Source organism: Mixophyes fleayi, chromosome 2, assembly GCF_038048845.1.
Source record: "Mixophyes fleayi isolate aMixFle1 chromosome 2, aMixFle1.hap1, whole genome shotgun sequence".
Taxonomy (NCBI): domain Eukaryota; kingdom Metazoa; phylum Chordata; class Amphibia; order Anura; family Limnodynastidae; genus Mixophyes; species Mixophyes fleayi.
In genome coordinates, this window is record NC_134403.1 from 322,864,925 (window position 1) to 322,887,675 (window position 22,751).

At 39.7% G+C, this 22,751-nt stretch overlaps 1 protein-coding gene across 1 annotated transcript in view; it reads right to left on the reverse strand.

Annotated features, from left to right (window-relative positions):
* CCDC92B (coiled-coil domain containing 92B) overlaps nucleotides 1-17,977 on the reverse strand; it is a 40,605-nt gene extending 22,628 nt beyond the window's left edge. Inside the window, exons 1-2 of the mRNA XM_075196765.1 lie at nucleotides 17,646-17,977; nucleotides 13,276-13,423 (exon numbers count right to left, since the gene is read on the reverse strand). Of these exons, the coding sequence (XP_075052866.1) occupies nucleotides 13,276-13,405 (130 nt within the window). The 5' untranslated portion in view covers nucleotides 13,406-13,423; nucleotides 17,646-17,977. The remainder of the gene's footprint in view (nucleotides 1-13,275; nucleotides 13,424-17,645) is intronic.
* Between the last annotated feature and the right edge of the window lie 4,774 nt (nucleotides 17,978-22,751).

A 22,751-nucleotide genomic window follows, 5' to 3' on the forward strand; every position in this document is an offset into this window, starting at 1 on the left:
ACTGCAGCTATATAAACATTTTTACAGTCCAGAGATATCTGGAAGTTCATATACAAAGCAACCCCAAAATGTCATAAGCAATCTGACACATTCCAAATTGAAAATTCAGAATCCAAAACTATTAGTGGGCAGAATATTGACATGGTAATGTTAGGGATCAAATACATCCCATTAAAACTAGTTTGAAATATGAATATCTGAACTGAAGAGACAGCATAATTATTTATAATTCAGAACTATATTCAGTGTCATCAATTGCTTCAAATAAGCATTATGGTTTTAAAGTTATTGTGCAAATCGTGAAATAAAAAAAATGCAGAAAAATACATTTTAGAGCATTGTAACATTGGCAAGGCATGGAGGGAGGAAAGATACTTGCTAATATTTGAAAACAAAATCTAGGGGTGGTTTTCTCAGATTCTGCCTACCCTTCTTATAAACATGACCAGGTCTCAATGATGTGATTTGCATTCTCATGACCCCCAAACTTGCCCCTTGGTCCTACTCCGGCAGTGCAAAAAAGTAGGAAAGTATGTCAAGACTATAAAACAATTCTAATAAATTTGAAATACTCTGATCTAATAAACTACAAATATTAACAAGTGCATTTGGCAGACAAGACAAGGGAAATAGTATTAATTAAAAAAACAGAAACAAAACATACATTTGGGTCTATTTATCAATGGTTTGAAAACTTCTAAATCCGGCGAAAATGGGAGTTTTCAATGGGTTTAGGGTTTATCCCTGTTTACCAAAACCCAGAGGCAGTGAAGGCTGTTGTCAGCCTTCAGTGGGGTCCTCGTATCGCTATAGTCAGTGGTCAGTCCTGAAAAAAAAAGCTTTATTTTAAAATACAATTTCGGTTTTTTTCCTCCTGGATCTGGAACTGGAACTGGACACCCGAGTCCAGGCTTGCAGTTCCAGTGCACTCTACGGGGACGAAGATAATCGTCAGAAAATGGGGTTAGCGCTGATGAAATCAGTCATTTTGCCAGCGTTAACCCTTTCATAAATTAGTTGAAATTAAAAATAAGCCTTTTTAACTGGAGTTAAGGCTAATCACTGGATGGTATTTACTAAACTGCGGGTTTCAAAAAGTGGAGATGTTGCCCATAGCAACCAATCGGAATCTAGCTTTCATTTATTTAGTGCATTCTACAAAATGACAGCTAGAATCTGATTGGTTGCTATAGGCAACATCTCCACTTTTTGAAACCCGCAGTTTAGTAAATATACCCCTTAGTGGCTAAAGACGCGCCCATCTTGACCACCAACCTGAACAAAGCGCAATATTGCTATTAATAAGTACACTAATAGTGTAGGTTGCGCTGGCTGGGCTCCACTCATTACCCACAGACTGCGATATAAACTAGTAAGAATTGTTCCAGTACCTTTATAACACTGTAAATACAGTCAGTGATACTTGGAACATGCAAATATGGCTTTGAAAGGTAAGAAGCAATAGCAAAGCACCAAAACCCTCTTGACAGATACAGTAAGCATCAAGGTAGAGAAAGTTTTACTCAAAAAAATATTTGGACAATTTCTAGGCCTGACCTCCTTAACCAGCCCTGGTATTGTTCAAAGAATTTGCCAGGTTCCTACTCACTCTCTCCAAACTGTCTCCCAGTCTTGACCTATGATGTTAAAAATGCTCAATTTCAGGGTACGGACCGGAAAGGTGTTATTGGAAGGTGTTATATTTCACCAATAAAGAATAACATTTAAAAACATCAAAAGGACACTCTAAAGAGAGCTTAAACAGCCTAGCTGTGACATCAGGAATCATTACGAGAGAGGGAAATGTGAATTGTATCTAGGAAGATTAATCAGAGATCTCAGGTGATGGTAGTGGAATGGGGAGCCAGAGGGAATACCAAGTAAATATGACATCTTGAAATATAAAGGGTCTAAATAATAAAGACAAATGATCAAGTCTTGAAGCAATATTCCCTGGATATATTATGTTCAAGGGCAACACATATGACAGACCTACTAGTTAAATCTATAAAGACCACTGAGGATAGTACAGCTTGCACTCCTTTTACTCAAACTACTCAAGAGGAGTCTCTATATTGCATTGAGGTTCCAGGTGCACAGATTAAAAAAGATCCACATGGCAGATCCATGGCCATGCTATGAAGCAAGCCCTTATAGTTTTCTTTCCCAAGCCAAGTCAAAACGACGGAATGTAGCTCAAATCACCCTATATCAATGATTAACACTGATGGTAAGATATTAGCTAAAGAATTAGATAACAGACTTAATTATATAACCCACTACATAACACACAGGACAAATGACTGGCAAGTTTTTGCCTGTGGGCAAGCACCCAGCACTGGTCAATGAGCAGTGGCACATCGATAAGTGGCTGATATATCAAAGGGCTAAAATCCCTTTTGCTGGGGAAAATGGATGTTTTCACCAGCAAAAGGGCTTGTTTTCATAACCCCTGTGTATTAATGGGGTCACCACTGGTGATAATCCACGTTGTAGGAGACTATTTAACTATTGTGGCAATACATTCTATTCCGATAGCACCATCCTCAGATGGCATTACCAGAAGAGAAGTGTTTTTTTTTTTTAAAATGCCTTATTCTTGGAAAAAAGCATTTTATTTTTATTATAATTTTTATCATTTACTTATAAGGCGCCACAAGGGTTCTGCAGCACCATACATAGGGGGTTAGAACATACAATAAAATGACAAAATAACATAAGTGACAAAATTATATAAATACAAACAACAAACTTACATAATTACAAGCCAGAAAATGACATAATTACGTAAGAAAAACACTAGGAGAGATTTCTTTAATGCAGTACTTTATAAAAGAGAAAGGCACTTGATAATGATACGGATGCCATTGTAACTTACCAGTGCTGCGCTACTTCTTCCACTTGATCCATTTAGTTACATATTAAATAATCTACAACTAAAAGGCTCTCTTTTAAGAGTAAAATATAACACTATATCAATATGTTTTAATAATAATTGTAATATATAAAAATACATTTAACTAGATAGAATCAATCCTTCCTTTCTTCTTTTAAAACACTATAGCCCAGCCTATGACAAAATGGCAGGCATCCAGGCCTGTTTTTACCTGTTACCCGATCCTGATTACTTTATCCATCTATCGCCCTCACCAGTAGTCTCTCCCTTATTTGCAGCCCAATAAACGTGTCTTTTTAGCTTCTCCCCTGATTATGTTTGCATCTCTCTCATCAGCCGAACCCTAGTGGTGAAGTTCAAATCCGTTACCTAATGTAAGCCTTATCAAGACCCATATTTTTATAGTTATAAAAAAATAGGCACCGGATGGACCTTTTAATATTATTAATATAACTATTCTCCTTATAAAAATATGTGCTGCAAATTAATTTAAAATGCTTGGTATAGCTTACAACAATTGTATTTGGTCTGATTTTTTATCTTGTCTTTATCTACACTAAACAAAAATTACAAGCTTCCAAAACTGAAAAGATCAATGCAAAAACCTAATATTTTGACAGCTATGCACCTGAACATGAGAATGGGGAGTGTATAAATCTTGCACAGGTATCTCCCCTAAATTTGCGGGCCATAGTGCTATCTATACATTGCACAAAGATCCGCTCCCCGCCATTTCCTGGTCATAAGTTGAAAAGAGATCCGTCTGGCAGCTCTAAATACATGTGTGTTTATCTGCTAAGTATATGTCAGCACAGTCAAACTGCACCTTATAAGAAGGATAACTGAGGCACCTAAAATCAAAACACATCATCATGTTGAAAAATAAATAGTCCTACATTCATTTTCTTAAGAATGAACCTTAAAGGACTTTACCCAATGTGAGAATTATCCCCTTACTTTAAAGCAACATATTTGTTATTATTATAATGTTAGGCTATCTATATGTTAATGTTTTCCTCTGTGTCATTTCCATGAACATACCAGCTTTATTTCTATCTATTTCCAGTACATCTCAGGATTGAAGAATTTAATTATTTAAAGCTTGCCCTAGTCAGTTGAATTCTTACATTAGTCAAGTGAAATGTTTCACTATCTGCAGTGAACCTTAAACCCTCTAGGTACTGTATTTCTATTAGGAGTCTGCAGTGCAGTAATTGTAGCATGAACACACATTTGTTTTGTTGAACCATTGCAAGTCCTCTATTACCTTCATAAACAAAAACAATTTCCAATGTAATTTAATTAAGGCTCATGAGTCAGTTATGGTGTTTATGTATCATATAGAGGAAAGGAAAAAGTTCAGACTCATATCCTGCATTTTCATGTAACCTGGGGTGAAAATTGCTGTTTTCTTACAGATGGTGCATACATGTTGCACCAGGAAGAACCTCACACATTGGGAGGGAAATCAGATGAAAAAACAATCTGCGCAAGGTACCTCCAGAAAACACCTCACACAGATTTCTTTTTACAGAAGTAACGCTCATTTTTCTTTGCGAGCAAAATTGAGCATTACTTTTGATCGTACTAACAGTAAAAATCCGCGGCCGCAAAGTTCTGAGGACGATTGCGCCCAATTGAATCAGCCTCATTGTGTGATTTTGGTTGGTCAGTTTAAATTGTTTTTTAGCCCACGCAAAATTCAATCCAATTGGATTGTAGTGGTTTAGATATTGTGGTAAAATAATTAATGAACCTCACCACAAAAGCATGGATTCATCATTTATCCCAGAAATCCAGGATCTCATTCCCGCAATGCAATATGAACAATGAAATAAGTGCAATTTATCCATCCAAGTAGGCCAAATTGCTCACTCATCTGGTAATTATATGTTGTCGAAGTCGTATAATTGGATGAACGAAAGTATATTGGTTAATATTGTTTTGCCGTGCGATTGCGATCCGTACGCCACGTAACACGTGGCATGTGCGATCGCACGGTAAAATACGCACGCACACACTCACATTACAACATTTAGTTATTTATATAATTCATATTCATATTGGTTGCGTTACACTGTAATTTATGAGCAGATAGTATTTGGTTTATTATCAGTATATATATATATATATATATATATATATATATATATATATATATATATATATAATGATTATATGTACACTTCAGTGATATTCAAGGTTCAGGTTATAGGAAAGGTATCATGCCTAGTATCATATTGAAACCCTAATCATCAGCAGCTGTCCGGTGCAGTCGGCGAAGAGATCGCACATTGCATACTTTAGTTATTGATATTAGGGAATAAACCTTTGTATGATGTTGGCTATGAAATGTTAATTGTAACTGGAGCATTGGCGGGAAGAAAGGAGCTCATTCCCTGGAGAGACGACCCCCACCTTTGGATTCCTTAGATTGAATCAGCCTATGACCTGTTTAGCCTTGACCCATCTGATGTCTGGACTTATAGAAGCAAGCCACGTAATTTGCATTGTTCTCTGTAACACTGACTGTGTATATATTATCATAGCTGTGCACCCAGATCTCAGACTTCACTGATCACAGTATTCAAAGGTGAATCACTGTCCAGGGGTGCCCGTGGTTAGTGCAGCAAGCGCATGCGATAGCAGTGGTATGTATGTATCTTTTGGTATTGGTTGTACTGTACTGTATCATAATATAATAATGTATTGAATTGTTGACTATTTACATCTGCTAAAATAAATTACTTTGTGCGTTAGAAACACAATACAATCACCTATGCAATGCTTATTTGAAAACGATAGAATTACTTTAATAATGTGTACTTATATCATATTTTACAGACCTAAAAGTTCAGTCAACGCAGATATATGTAGAGTAATTTCTTGATCCATCTAACTCTTGTCCACCTAGTTCATGTCAAAGTAACTGGAAACAAGCAATAAAGAAATGTATACCTCTTGTTTATCAAGTTTGTTTTACGAAGTGAATAGAGCTTCTGTATTTGTTCAATTTGATACCTATGCATTTTTATTGCTGTGTACACTGCATCTAAAATGAGTAAAAAGTCTTTTCCACCCACTATTCAAACAAAATGTTGCTCCTTTTTTGTTGAAATGTATAGGCATCACATCCAACTATGGACAACCCCATCTTCTGTCAATTATGTTGAAACAAATTTGGATTTTAAGACCACTCGGTCTTGCATCTGCCATCCTCAAACCATCCACTGTTATATTGCCCTTTCCTGAAAACTAAACTGCTATCATTGCAAGAAGATTCTTCTACACCCCAGGCAATTAGTTCTTCTAACTCGTTTTGCAGAGTTATGCCCATGGTGCTACCTACCAACTGCTATTCTTTTGTCCTTACTTATCCTTACTTCTGGAATCTGTAGTAATGTGGAAAACGATTTCAGTGCTTGATAAAGCACCTTCAAATGTATTATATTGGACGTCACCTTCGCCATATTGTACTCCCAGAAATCCAATGCTTCCTGAACCAAACGATGGGCTCCTCATGCTACAGCATTGACATTTGAAGTTAATAAATTCCAGTCCACTTCTGGTAGAAATCTGTTATTGCTCAAACTTTCTTATATCCACCAAGAAGACAATATTTTTTTCATAATCTCAATGCCCACGGAACAATCTATTGGCCATTTTGTCTATCTGAACATAACGACTTTAACTGGCAAGGTGCCCAGAAAGCATATGAACTCTCTTTGGCAGGCAAGACTTTTAAAATTCTGAGTGTTGGGTTGTATTTTTGCAATCTGGAGCAGAAACCAACTCTTATATGATACTGAGCCATGCTCACAAGAATGCCATGTTCTGGGAAGGTACTTTTTGGTTCTTCTGTTTGTTGATCAACCATCCAAACTTTTGGAGGGAATTCAGAACTATTTTGTTTGGGAGATAGAGGTGTTTCTCTGTCTGCAGCTAATAGAGGGCTGTTGCTCAGATATATACGAAATAACATAATCACTCACAATTGGGTAAAGCTACGAATATCAGGTGTGAACCAATACTTTTGTATCTGCTCACCAAAGGGGCTTCTCTAAATTTCAGCCAAAGAAAAGGATATTTTTATTCAAGTAGGTATAATGAACTTTTGTTTTTCACTCTGCTTATCTTTTCTCTAACACCAGAGCTTCCTTTACAATTCTTATATATGAGGGTATAATCCAATAACATTTCTGTTTTGTATACAAAAAAAAGACTCTATATAACATTCTCTAAAATAGAAGTAGATGAGATATGTCAACTCCTCTAGATCTATATTCTTATTTGTAGTCAAATGCCTGTTGAAGCACTTAAAAATTATGTGAGTGACTGCTGTATCCAGGAAACAACATCTTGGCTCTCCATACCTCGCTCCTTTATTGCATCTTTAAGAAATGCAGCATATTTCTAATATATATATATATATATATATATATATATATATATATATAGATGAATATAGATGAATGAATAATATATATATGTAAATGCATGCTTATGTACACGGCAATTCCTGATAATAGCATATTAGTTGGACATATTTCATTATCATCATCATCATTTATTTATATAGCGCCACTGATTCTGCAGCGCTGTACAGAGAACTCATTCATATCAGTCCCTGCCCCATTGGAGCTTACAGTCTAAATTCCCTAACATACATACACCCAGATAGAGAGAGAGACTAGGGTAAATTTTTATAGCAGTCAATTAACCTACTATGTTTTTGGAGTGTGGGAGGAAACCGGAGCACCCGGGGGACACCCACGGAAACACGGGGAGAAAATACAAACTCCACACAGATAAGGGTTATATCTCTCTCTCCCGGTCCTCTGAGGGGTAATATCTCTCTCCCGGTCCTCTGAGGGGTAATATCTCTCTTCCATCCTCTGAGGGGTAATATCTCTCTCTGGTCCTCTGAGGGGTAATATCTCTCTCCCATCCTCTGAGGGGTAATATCTCTCTCCCGTGCTCTGCGGGGGTGATATCTCTCTCCCGTCCTCTGCTGGGCTGATATCTCTCTCCTGTCCTTTGCGGGGGTAATATCTCTCTCCGGTCCTCTCAGGGGTAATATCTCTCAGTTGGATGCTGACAGACACTCCTTGTGTGCTGCTCCTTTCTATCATTCTGTCACTTTCTGAGGTAATTTATCCCTGACATCTGCCCTATTACTAGTATTAGTGTTGTTGTACTATGGCCCCTGTGGTGGTAGGCGATGGACCAGCTCCCCAGATTACAAGGGGGGTACCAGGACCTCCTCCCCTCTGCCCTGGGTCCCTGGTTGACTCTCCACACAGGATCTGATCCCCTTATACCAGCCTGATGTTGCTAAACAACATTCCCAGTGTGTCTCCTATGGGTCCTAGTGCTAGGCCACACACTGGGAGGTGTGAACAATAACACCAGACGGGGTGTTACATATATATATACTTATACTACAGGGTCACCCAACGTTGCGTGGGTCCGATTTCTAATGTGTTGCAGTGTTTATAAATTAGCAAATTATTTGGTAAATAGACCAAAAATGCTAGTTAGAAAATAAGATGTGTTGCTTTGTCACGTTGTCGTTATGCTGTTTTGGGGGCAAGGTTTCCTTCCAGCAGTCACACAACTGTTTACAAGCAAAATTATGTTTTCAACATTTGTCGCTCTGTCACTATGTGGTCTAATAGTTTACTTTTTCAATACTAAATAACTATGTAAGGTGCTGCAGCTTTACCTTGAGACCTGTGGAAGATATTCGCCAACAAACAGACTTCTCTTTTTTATTCTATATATATATCACATTCACACTGGGTAAGGTGCGGCTTGCCAAACAAATAATCGTTTGATGATTATAGCACATGGACTGAGTTTGTACTGGAGTTCAGCTGTCTAGCTTATTTAATTTCCATACATGACATCTTTATATATGGGAGCCCACTGTCTACAACTTATATTGCAGTTTCATTACTGTTATCGACCCCTATGTTTTGAGATATAGGGGTCTATTTTTCAAGGCAGTCTCACAATTTATCAAGAGAATGTCACCAGGGCAGCTGAGTGATGCTCAGCATCCTGGCGACACTGATCGCCAGGCCTGTGTAGGGTCCCTTTGCTCATGCATGGGCCGGTACTGGTACAGCCGCTGTCCTTGATAATTAGGGTTTGCATGTGGAGGCTTTTCTAAAGGCCCACAGCTGGGGCTACCTCCGACGAGAGCCTTCACTGACTGAGGCTTTGCTAAATAGTTGGAAGCCCTCCCATTTTCACTGAATTTACGGCTTTTCACTTGTTTATACCCCATAAGCTTTAATATCACTGCAGACATCTTTCTATGTTCTTGTGACCTGCATTTGAAGCATACGACTCTGTGGAATAAGGACTTTTTAACACATGCATTTAATTACTATTTCAGAGTTTTGTTGTATTACTACTGTATATAGCTCTCCATATGTAATCTGCATTTAGAGTAAGGTGTTTATATAGGCAGATCCTTACCTATATTTTAGGCCCCTGTTCAGTACTTTTTACTGTGTGCACACATACTTACTTTTTATATGTTATTGATTTACATTAATAAATATTGTGAATGCTTTATATTTGATTTGTTTGGTGTACTTAGGACTTGATCCCTTTTATTTTTGAGTCTGATATAGGACCTGATCACTTTTTTTTGTGTGTGATGTGTGTTTTTTGTCCCTGCCCCCTCTGGTTTATATTTGGTAATATTGATACCACGTTTTACGCTCTGCTTTTCTGCTTATAGTAAAGATATGTATTCACCTATGCATAGATATTTATTAATTAGAAGACAGTACAGAGGCAGACGCCAGCACTGCATGAAGACATTCTGTTTGAAATACGACTTCCTGCGCATATAATAACAGTGTGCGCTCCATACACCCCTCTTACTGTTAATCCACAAAATGTCAAATTTACTCAGCATGTTAACGGCCAGTTACCGTAGGGGAGTCACTTAAGCAGATATTTAAAACTACATTCAGACACAGGATAGGGGAGGCTAAACACATTTTGTTAAGGCATAAAGTCAGGTAACATGGAAAAGAAACAAAAATTAAATAAAGAGTTTGTCCAGAAACAGAACAGAAAAATATAAGAATGAGGGCAGTAGTTGATCGCTAGGAGATCTGTCCTATTGGAGCACTGCAAAGAGTACAATTTTTCATCCTGTATCCGTTATTGGATCGTCAGGGTGGATTTAATCTCTTTTTGCTATTTTGCACTGTTATAACACCCCCTCCCCATATGCTGCTAGAAAGACATTGACAGTACATGAAGGTTGGCGTTGAGCACCCTGGGGAATTTGGCACAAGGCAATTGTTCAGCACTAGCTATACAGCAGTGTGCTCAGATGGCAGAATAAGATAGCAGTTTAGCTGGTACAACTTCTAATTTACAGAAAGTGGATCTTACAAATCTATTCAACTGTATCAAAACCAATCTCAACTGCTAATAAGCTCCTATAAACATTAATTATCGCCTAAGCTGATCAATAAGCTTTTGACAATAGCAGCTGGCAATATACTCCAACGCATTGTGGCCCCGGATAGGAGGGATCCTAGCAACAGTAGTGAAGAAGTGTGGAACCATGCTCACCTGGAGCTCAACACAACCAGAGACATTACTTCTCATGCCATGGTCTTGAACAGATAGTAATGAGGTGTAAATGTTTAGTAACCCATCGTAACCAATCAGAAATCAGCGATGATCAATCTAGTGCAAGTCAGACAATATAAAAAGTGTCTGCTTGGTTACTGCACATTTGCACTTTGTTTATATATAAAGTTTAATAGTGAGATCCAAAGCACAATATAATAGGTTTGGTAGATGACAACATACTGAAGCTGTTTCTGGTTCCATCACAAATTATCCCACTTTGCTGCCTGCTTTTGACTTACCTACTGTCATACTAGCGCACTTCAATAGTACCATTTACTATTCCACTGCCTCTGATGCCACAAAACTTCTTTCACTTACTTCCTCCTTTGGTCTATTTTAGTCATCTCCCAACCACGGTGATGGACACTGCCTTGACTTTATCTTCTCCCTCTTTTGCTCTCTAGTTTCTCCAACTTGGCCTATCCACTCTCAGACAAGAACCTCCTTTCCTTCAGCCTCACCTAACGTGATGCTATCCCCTGCAGCCAAATCCACACGCACACACATACAATACTCTTGACCGGCTCCACTTCTCATTTTCACTAAAACAACTGCCCCTCCTACAACTACCTACCCTGTCCTACCCAATCAGGCTGCCTCCTTCTACAACAAGACACTCGTTCCAGCCTAAGACAATACAGCTCCACAACCATATATAGGGCCAGATGCTGAGTTGGATGCATGTTGGGCATAATTTACACTCAAATAGTGTCCTGTAAAAATAGCGTGTTTACACCCATATGCTGAGTCAGAGGCTTGTTAAGGTGTGTCCAGCTCTGCACCTGTAGTATATGTACCAGGGTTACACCAGGCAAACCTACGCCCACATGCGCAAACACGCAACCAGGCAATAAGAAAAGTGTGTCAACATTTGTTTTAATAGTGAAAAACACATTCACCATAGGCTTGATTTAAATAAAAAACGCTCTACAATACAACAGATATAATATTCTTGCGTTTGAATGAAAGTAACAAAATATTATTTTTACAATACACGCAGAAAATCCTATAATATATACACGATCACAGAGGAAAGCACCTATTGGCTTCAGAGGTGAATTTGCAATCAGCTAATCAAGTGCATGCTAGAGCTGGCTACCGCCATCATTATTAGCGTGCATTCGCAGCTGCCCTCTAGCAGGCGTATATGGGTTTCCGTGCTGGTCAGCCTCAGCCGCATTTACTAGACCATCCCTTCCTTCCCCTGTTTCATCTCTTCAGTCACAAGGAGGCACAAGTGTGAGATGCGTGCATATGCGTGTGCTGTTTGTGGGCGTGCTTAGTGCAAATTTTCACAATTTACGCTATGCAAATGGGTGTAAATCCAATTCAGCATTAGGCCCAAAGTCTCTGATCATCCAAACCTCAATCATTGCACACCAAAAAAGACCCGGTACCTGAGTGCCACAGACTTCCTCCACTATAAATTCATCCCTTCATCTTACAACCCTGCCCTTTTACTTGCCAATGTATTAAGGAGAGGATTGGCTGAGGGTTTTTTAAGCACGGGTGAGTAATATGAATTGGATTCTGGAGGACACAGGGAACAGTTAATATGAGAGAGTGGATAAGAGATTTGATAGCATCTTGGGTAAGTACAGAGCGTATCCTCGCAATATTTCTAATGTGGTGGCGACAGGACTGGGAGAGAGATTGGATGTGAGGAATAAAGCAAAGGACATGTTGAGCTTTAGGTAGCATTGGGACATTCATGTGGAGACAGTAGAGGGACAGTTGGTTATACAAGAAGAGAGGTAGGTTTGGATTTCATCACCGTAGAGGTGGTATTGGAGGCTGAATATGTGAATTAACTCCACAAGAGAAGACACTAGAGGAGCAGTTCCATCGGTGGGAAGAGACCCAGGTAAGAACGGTGTCACTAAGGCCAGTGGAGTGAAGGGTGTGCTGGAGAAGAGTGTAATCAAGAGTGCCGAAGGCAGCAGAGAGGTCCAGTCAGATGAGAATGGAGAAGTGACCCTTAAACTTTGCTGTAAGTAGACCATTAAACACTTTTGTGAGTGCAGTCTCAGTGGAGTGTTGAGGGCGGAAGCATGATGGCAGAGAGTTGAGAATGGAGTGAGAGGAGAGGAAGTGTGATAGGCTGCTGTACACAAGTCGCTCAACTAGATGGAAGCAAAGGGGAAGAGAGAAATAGGACGGTAGTTGGAGAGAGAGACTGGGTTGAGGGATGTTTTTTTTAGGATTGGTGAGATGAGTGCATGTTTAAAGGAGAATGGAAATGTGCCAGTGGAGAGAGACAGGTATGACAGGTGAGCATGCAGTGGAGTAGAGGTATTTGAGAAGGTCATAGGGAAGTTTGCAGGGGGCAGATTGTAGAGTGAGAGTATGAGATGAGTGTAGAAACTTTGTCTTCCGTTTACTGGAGAGAACGAACTGAGGGTGGAATGGTGAGTGTAGGAGAAGGTGGGTGGAGTGTGCAGGATTTTGCATTAGGAAATATCTTGTCGAATGGGGATAATTTTGTCTTTGAAGCAGGTGAAAAAATCATTGGCTATGGGGGAGAAAGGGGGAGGTGCAGGTGGACAAAGAATTAAGTTGCAGGTGGCAAGACGACAAGAGGGGTTAGAAGACTGGGTGTAAATTAGAGAAGTATAACCATGCAACAGAACACTCACAATGTATAAAATAAAAAATAATGGAAAAGTAAAAACAGGCTATAGAAAAGTATTTAAAACCAAATATAAGCTCACCTGTACAACGTTTCTGCAGCCGTAGAATCTCCAGGTGAAGATCGTGCAGCAAGTCCAGCTGTTCCTTTTTTAGGAACGTGATGTTCCGCTCCACACTTTGGATTTGCTGCTCCAAAGACTGTGTCTCCATTACAACGAGGACCAACTTCTGTGAAGAATTATAAATGTCGATGATTACTGCTAATAGGACACATTGCTCTGAGAAAGATTTAGTCCATTAACATATACATATTATGAATTTATGTGAAACACTGCTCTGGGCAAACTTTGTACTTTAACTCACATTCTCCAATTTAATTAAATCTCAAATAAACAGAATATTACACCGACAGATATCCTTATTTGAAACATCTATGTTCATTAAAACAGCGCTATCCCCATCCCTTAGGTATAGTTTATTCAAATTTTGCTGCATGTTAAAGAGGTTGTCAACATTTGGACATAACCTTCACAATGAAATATGCCCTCCATACAACAAATGTGCCTCCCCTACTGGGAACCCCCGGTAAACTGAAGACGTGTGCTTGACCGTGCTGAACGTTGCTCATTTACCCTGCCACGGCCTACAGGCAATGCAAGCGCATGGCATGCTGTTCATAGCACTTCCTGCCCCATACTGATCTGGTCTAGATATGACAAAACAGAGGTGACACCTGAGTTACCTGACTGACCTACTAGCTATATTCAAGGGGTCAGTTTTGACTATTTAAAGTTAAGTTTTCCTAAGTAGCTAATCATAAAGTCACATTCTACTTTTTATATCAGAAATTCACCCCTGGTTACAGTATGAAGAATAGTAATAGAATAATTTCAGTAAAGTAACAGAAAGTAATTCCTGAGCTGTACCAGCATAAGATTAAAGCTATTACATGTAAAATCATACATAGTACAGCCAACCCATACATCACTACCCATGTTTGTATATGAAGCTGAGGCTCACTGTATATAAAGTATTCTTTAAATTAGTAATTGTGCACCCCACATGCTCTTGTCTCTCTACCCTCCACCACTGCATCCATTAATTTTACTGTAAAAAAAAATGAAAAGAAAATTAATTAACCTAAACCATAGGATTCTATACAGTCTCCTGTACAGTGTTGCCCCAAACATACTCCCAAATAACTTACATAGAAGGTACTAATCGCTATTGAAGACAGTATGGAATAGAAGTATAGGTCGCTCAGCTTGGCGGCAGTCCCGGACGGGAAAGGGACGATATGGCAAAAAATATACTGTATTAACTGCGATATAAAAAAAGGTATCATATGCTGCTGACCAATAAATAGTGGAAATACCTGAAATAATCTCATCACAAAATTAGAGAACTCTGCATAAAAAATGGAAATTATAGAACAGAGCTCTGTAGATGGAGAACTTTCCGCAAAATATTCCCTAAAACAGATTTTACCTAAACCGCTGATCCATGAATAAGCTGCAAGAAAAAGACTAGCATGCGAGCTCTTGTGATGTCATGCTGTCTAAACTTTTAAATGGGATTTCCAATCAAAAAGCATGTTAAAGAAACCCATTCCCAATAATAGTACATTGAAGAGGTTCCTGTATATTAGCAAGGTCCTGGCACTAACATATAGCAGGACATCTTCTGTTCACTTTTTTGGTGCTGCCCTGGAATTTGACAAAGTGTTTCTAAGACTTTCAACTTATGTTTTTTTTTAATTTTCCCATTTCCCATAAATTCTTGTGACATATCCTGCCTGCTATAATAACACAATTGTGTCACACTGGTTGGTAAACACTGTCATTAGGTGCTTACAAGACTATATTCAACCAAAGCAAATGTTTGCATTTATCTTTAGTAAAATATCCATAAGTGATATCACTGGTTCCGTTCATTTAAAGACCACAAGCTTGTGAACATTGGTTCAACTCACAAATGGCTACTTTCACTATGGAGACAATAGGGGCACTTTGAATATCATCATGGCAGCACAGTGGATCAGTGGTTAGCACTTCTGCCTCACAGCACATGAGTTTGATTCTCGACCATAGCCCCCGTGTTTGCGTGGGTTCCCTCCAGGTGCTCTGGATTTCTCCCCCCCCCCCCACCCCAAAAACATACTTGTAGGTTAATTGGCTGCTATTAAATTGACCTTAGTCTCAGTGTTTGTGTACGTGTGTGTGTTTGGGAATTTAGAATGTAAGCTCCAATGGGGCAGGGACTGATGTGAGTTCTCTGTACAGTGCTGTAGAATTAGTTGCGCTATATAAATTGCTGATCATGATTATCAGTTGCCTCTACATAGGGAAGGTGGATATTTCTGGGGCTACATTAATATTACCGAGAATGCATCCAACCAGTGCACCAGGAATTAGTTACACCAAGACACTTTGGGACTAATATTCATGAGCCAATGGTTTCTAGTGAAACCATTATTAGTTGAGCCCACAAAATGTCTGCCTCTATTGTATGTATACAACAGGGCTCTATGCATTGTAACCAGATCACAAAAAAATATGAGCAAAGGTTACAAAGGCTGCAACAGTCGCTATGTACACAGGGGCATTAGTTAATCCCATCCCATGCAATTCTGTCTTTAACAGGTGAAAGGAGACAGAAGCTCACATAGAAATGATAGATTTCTATGGCGAGATACCGTTGTTGCACACACGGCTGCTGAGCCAATATCAATGAGGAAACGGACAGAATAAAGTAAAAGTTTGTTCTACTTTTTCCCATCTGTGATCCAACATCCAACTTGCTTATATGGTCTATGTGAACATTAGGTGCTAAACAACTACACCCAAGAAAAAGTGCACTAGCCCATAATGACACCAATATTTCCCTCTGGGTGGAGAGATCACAATGATCTACAGATCCTCAAGTAACCATAATGATATATTTGTGTGAATAACAGAATTGTGAATGAATAATAGGGAACAGGGATCTATTTCTGAATATGCAGCAGAAATTTCTTCTTTCAGGAAGTGACTTAATAACACTACTCTAGCTCACATTAGCATTGGTTCCAGCTCAAGAGAACAAGATAAAATCAATATAGTGCTGCCTATTCAAGCAGAAAAAGGACAATGTTGGCTGCTTAGACAACATTAAATGTACACACTCTACAATCTACTATTAAAGTCATGAAATTTACATTGTGTATATATATATATATATATATATATATATATAAAATCTCTGAGCTGGGTGCTCAAACAAATGTTGGCTCCATTTAAACATGGTTCTCTGACAGGGACCCTACACCCCACCAAACGTCTTCCCAGGGTGAGGATTCTCGATTCTTAATAGGGAAATCTCCACTTTGCCGTTGGGCTTCAGCCTAAATTACTTTTCTGCTACCTAAGATATTTTTTCTTTCAAATGCAAAGACTTTAGTATGTTACTACTTTTTCACTGAAAAATATCTTGTGTCTTTTTTTTGGCTCCTTTCACTGTACTACGCAGAGCCTGATTACAAAGTGCGTCACAGAGTTAGCAGTCCTGAAAATATGTGTGAAAAGAGATCACAGCTTCTGCAGATAGAATAGTTTCTCAGCCACAAGCAAGGCGAGAACAGCACAATTTCTTCTTGCCATGTACAGTTTGCAGCCTCAAACTACTATGAAATGTAACAAATGGAATTATTGGTACGCACAAGTACAAGAGAAAGGAATTCACATCAGAATGTATTTCTGAAAAGTGTAATGCTTCACTTTCATGTTTAATTCATTAACCCATTATTTAACCATAGTCATTTACTGCAGAAGATACTGGCAGGGATTTTTAGAGTTACTGATGAGGGTTGTAAGATGAGCTTGTAGACATTGTAAATGAGACTCAAAGAAATTAATAAAATGTAATTAAAGTGCTTTGTGGTTCTTGGACTACTGGGAACTTCTGTACAAATGACCTCAAAACCAAGGTTAGTATTACTGACTATTCAAAAAATACTGTACTAACATTAATATGTATAAAACATTGGTTTGCACAGTGCCGCTCACAGCAAACGATTGTTCAGTTAAGCATTTTACATGAATAGATTCGGACCTTTGTTCATTTGTTAAAGAACATTGAAAACCAACATGCTATTGCCAATAGCCCATAGGTACAGTGCCAATCGCAGTGTCCCTAGTTATCAGCACCATGGACACATCACATGATCTGTAACGGGGAACTTTAAAAAGTGACTGTACTTTAAAAAATAGCAACGCAGCTTCATTACATCCTCCACACATTCTTCAAGCCCTGTCTGGCTGTGCTGAGGGTCATCAGAACAGATACCGTGCCCACCCCTCTAATTATACAGATGGGCTCTAGCTTCACTCTGAGCACGTCTGCTCATCACTTTCCCTGTGAGTCACGCAGCCCAGAATGAATTGTTTACATGCAGAGAGCACAGCCATCTTACCTGCAAAGCAGAACGTTAGGAGGGGTCTGCTGCAGATTCACCTCATTAGGGCTGGGGATGCTGTATAGGTTTGGAGAGGGGGGATGCAGTGGAAGTTCAGAACGCTGTAGAATCAGGGTAAACAATCCACATGAGGGCAGATCCCTCCCATCCCGAGCTCCCCACTCAGTCTTTAGTCTCCGTGCTGAGGGACTGGGTATCCTGCGCGATATGCTGCAGGCCTCCCTCCCTGTAACAAGGCATCAGGCCAGGAGGCTGGGCAGAGGATGAGGCGTAAACACAACAACGTGACAGGAACTGGTGAGATCAGACTGGGGGCTCTCACTTCAGTAACTAGAGAGATACCGCAGATAGAGGGGGAGGGAGAGGCAGACTCACCAGCATGATGAAATCATCTCTGGCACCTCCTTGGGGATTTGCTGTTAGTGCACATGATGCTAGAACTATGAATTATGCCCTTTCTTTGCAGAAAAGGAACAGGACTACTCACTTTCATTAGGGTTTTAATTTCCAATCGCATATCTGTCATTGGGTACAGGAAGGCTGATATCCCACCTGAGGGGGTCAGGTCAGACCTGTGATTTTCTCGCTTGGCACTGAATAAATAAACACAGCCTAGAAATTATAAATTATTTGCAGTTAGGTTGTACTTGTATAACTCCAGTCGCTGCACTTATAATCATATATGACAGTAGTCATTTCAGATTAGTATTTTTATTTATTGCTCTTAAAAGGACAGATTTAAACATTTAGTACAGTAGTGCTTGGATCTTTAGAGTACAATTTTCCTCTTATAATAAAATTTACCAGCACTTTAGCTTAGCTACTTACAGTATATATTAATATAACATTTATCAGGACAGTCTCTGATACACAATGCAATAGTGCTTGCAGACTATAAGGGGAAGATTCAATTCAGCGCAATGTGTTTCCAGAACAGTCTGTGGTGACATATCGAGGCGATGTTCAGGCTGAAATGTCTACTCATTCATCTTCGCGCCCCATAGAGGCGTGCAGACAAAATGACCCCACCTTAAATTTATTGGCATCACTATGACCCCACTATTAAATTAAATAACCCCCGCCATCAAATAAATTGCCCCCACCAATTAATTAATATTTCCCAACCACTGTTAAATTATTAGCACCCACCCTCTCTATTAAATTAATCGACCAGCTCCCCACCCCATTATATTAAGAACTTTCCCACCGCCCACATTTCCCTTCTTCCTTCTAGCACTGTATGTTTCAGAGGCAGATGTGTGACAGTATGCTACTTACATGTGCCCCCAATACATAGTATGCCACTTATATGTGCCCCCAATACATAGTATGCCACTTACATGTGCCCCCAGTAGATAGTATGCAACTTACATGTGCCCAAAATACATAGTATGACACTTACATGTGCCCCAAGTAGATAGTATGCAACTTACATGTGCTCCCAATAGATAGTATGCCACTTATATGTGCCCCCAATACATAGTATGCCACTTACATGTGCCCCCAGTAGATAGTATGCAACTTACATGTGCCCCAAATACATAGTATGACACTTACATGTGCCCCAAGTAGATAGTATGCAACTTACATGTGCTCCCAAATGATAGTATGCCACTTACATGGGCCCCCAATACATAGTATGCCACTTACATGTGCCCCCAGTAGATAGTATGCAACTTACATGTGCCCCAAATACATAGTATGACACTTACATGTGCCCCAAGTAGATAGTATGCAACTTACATGTGCTCCCAATAGATAGTATGCCACTTACATGGGCCCCTAATAGATAGTATGCAACTTACATGGGCCCCCAATAGATAGTATGCCACTTACATGGGCCCCCAATAGATAGTATGCCACTTACATGGGCCCCCAATAGATAGTATACCTCACACTTACCTTTGAAATCTTCCGTTCCACAGCTAGGAGCTGCTGCACTAAAGCAGCCGATGATGGCTGAAACTGAGCTGCTGCGCCGGCACAACAGCTCCGTTTCGGCCATCCTCAGCTGCTGTAGTGAAGCAGCTGTGGAGCGCTGGCGTGCCAGACAAAAGTGGTCTGCGTGCCACGTCTGGCACACGTGCCGGGGTTGCCGACTCCTGTGTTAGAGAGTTTTGCACAGCATATTATGGGAAACCTCAGCAAAGTATGTTTCTATTTTTATTTTCTACAAGAAGATGATGAATTCCTAGAAGATATTGTTTTGCACTGCAAGGAGTAAAGAAAATAATCATCAATCATCATATTTTTGAATATATGTAAAGGCTAAGGCAAATCACTAAGAAAATAATAATAAAAATAATAATAATAATAATACTATGTAGTACATGCTCAGTGTTAAAGTCTGTAATATGCTGGCTGTTATAGAAATACACTAGCATTGCTCTGAATTGTTTTTAAAATACGATCTCTACATGTTAGTAATGTGACCCAGTGATTAAATACATACAATATGTGTTTGCATATGATTGATATAATGCACATGTTCAGTAAGGGGTGCATTAAAAAACTAAAAAAATGACAAAAGTAACTACACAGCTATTGTGACAAGACCGGGCACCACAGTGGGAATATTGGGCCAACCCGGTCTGTCAGTCAGTGGGCCAGTTGAGCTATATTGGCCCACCCAGTTTATTAAATGTCGTTCGGTGGCCAGACACAGCAGTTTTTTGTGACCATAGAGGGAGGAAGTATAGAACAGCTGGGGACCCTGACACGTCACAGAGTTGTGAAAAGGGCTAACAATGGGAGGGTCTGGACTCCATCTAAGATCAGGAGGTGGGATATGATTATTGACTGACCATTGCCCCAGCACATTCCAAAACCAGACTTGATGGCAGGGAAACATCAGGTGGGCTACTGCTGAGGTTATATTCTACCTCCACCCCTGTTACCACCCAAAATCCAGCCACCACCACTGAAATGTAATTATGGCCCGGAGGGTTGACACAGTGAGGTGGCAAGGACTGGGGGATTTGGAAGGGAGAAAAAAAGGGAACCCTGGAAGAACATGATGGATGTTGCTGTTGGATTTCCTTGGAGAAGGACATGGACTGGTGTTGAGTAGTTAACAACAAAGACAGAGATGAGACCACCGCACTTCCCTATATGTATAGATATATAAATGCAGCCTAATTGGGAATGAAAAATAGAGGCTGGTCCTCCTCCTCCAATATATATATAACACAAAATATTTTTCCCAGGCGCAAAAGCATAAAATGTCAATACAAAATGAACAGAGTAAAATACACAATAATTTATTGCCACATAGGCTAATAAAACCACATAACATATAACATGGTCCTGTAAACATATATAAGCAACTTTAATACCACATAACAGCCACTGGCACCTTACCATCAGTTAAGGCTAAAAAAAAATCACATGAATAAAATGAGCAATCTTGTATAACTCACAAGCAAGCAATCTCAGGCCAAACCCATAATGTATCTGCAGGGAATGATGGTGACTTAGATGGATATACACTTCTTTTGAACCAAGGATCTTTAATTCCAAAGGCTATGCCTAATAATGAAAAAATATGTCCACGAGCCAGTCATAGAAACAAGCTACCAGATAGAGTCTCTGATTAGTATCCCACACAGAATGCCAGAAAGACGGCTGTCTTGTACTGTTGACACACTCACAGTTAGTGGATGCACTAAGGCATCGCTGTGGGGTCCTCCAACAATTTCAACAGGTGTATCCAAGTAGTCCTTATTCCCCCTAGAGCCGGAGACTGTACAAATGAGAAGCAGTGTATTGTCAGTTCCTCCATGTCCCGTCCGATGTCCGCGCATGCACAGTGAAAGTACAAGCACTCTGCCAGATGTTACGGCTGTTCTGTTTGCCCGAAAAATGGGCACACTCGTAGAGCATATATATAGATGTAAACAATAGTTCCTGCTCCAAAAAGGAGCTTGAAACCTACGCGTTTCACCCGACAGGGATCCTTCAGGGATAATCAAATGGTGTAGTGGAAGTCATCGTGAAGTTCATTATAAAGGAGATGTGTTCCAATGATTGGTTCCATAAAAAAAAGTTGAGTAGTTGTACTCTATCCGTGCCAGCGAAGACCGTTTGAACCAGGAACCTGCTTAGTCAGGTCGGGTGCTGTATCTTTGGGACTGATTTGTCATCACTCCGTTTGGAGATATTCCTAGATTCTGGGGAATTGGTGAGCGTACATTCATAGGGAGACTGATACCCAGAGTTCCACCAAGCTGGTGGAGAGCTGACCAAATGGCCAGAATCAGCAAGTACACAGACCAACCACTGGCCTACATTAATTGTTCAACTGGGGAATTTGTTGTTGAGAGTTTGTGACTGTTGGGATTCTGAGCTCTGAGGTAACCTGCTGGGATTTTGTTGGGGTTTTTGCTGACACTGGTGAAGTTAATGACACATTGTTATATTTGGAGGGAATACGTTACTCCTTAAAGAGCACTGTTGCATTTACTTTGTGTGTATACATTTGATAAATAAAGATGTTATTATCTCTTTCTTGCCTCCTTACCTGTGTGATCTTTGAACCCAGAGGGCCGGGTACCTAGAGAACTATGGTTCCAACCCCAGAGTCCTCACAGCTATGATCAGTATACTACAGAAAAGACATGTTATCTATTATGTTATATGAGACTGGTACCTGTTGAACCCTGCAAACCGAGCGTCACTCATTTTTAAAGGTATTTTCATGTTTCAAAGTACCAATGGTGCTGAGTGGCCTTCAGTAACCATTAGTGCTTATATAATTGGCAAGCCTGGTGTTTAAAGCCATTGTATAGTGTTCACAGCTGTGTAGATATCTCAGGGCTGATGTAGAGCTAGGTGTAAATTTTGTCCGGTCGTAGACTGTGCAACGCAGGGGGGCAAATTTAAACATTTTTTTTTTTCATGCAGGACAAATACTGCATGCTGCTGTCACATGTGGACCAGCTGTATTCTTTTGGGTTGGGGTGGGGTGGGCTGTCCCATGTTAATGTATTACTTTAATGTTTTTGGGCAAAGACAAAAATAAATGCATACTTGCAATGTGCACAACAGTTTGCCTGGTTCCCCACTGATTTTCCAATTTGAATGTGTTTTTGACTTCAACTATTT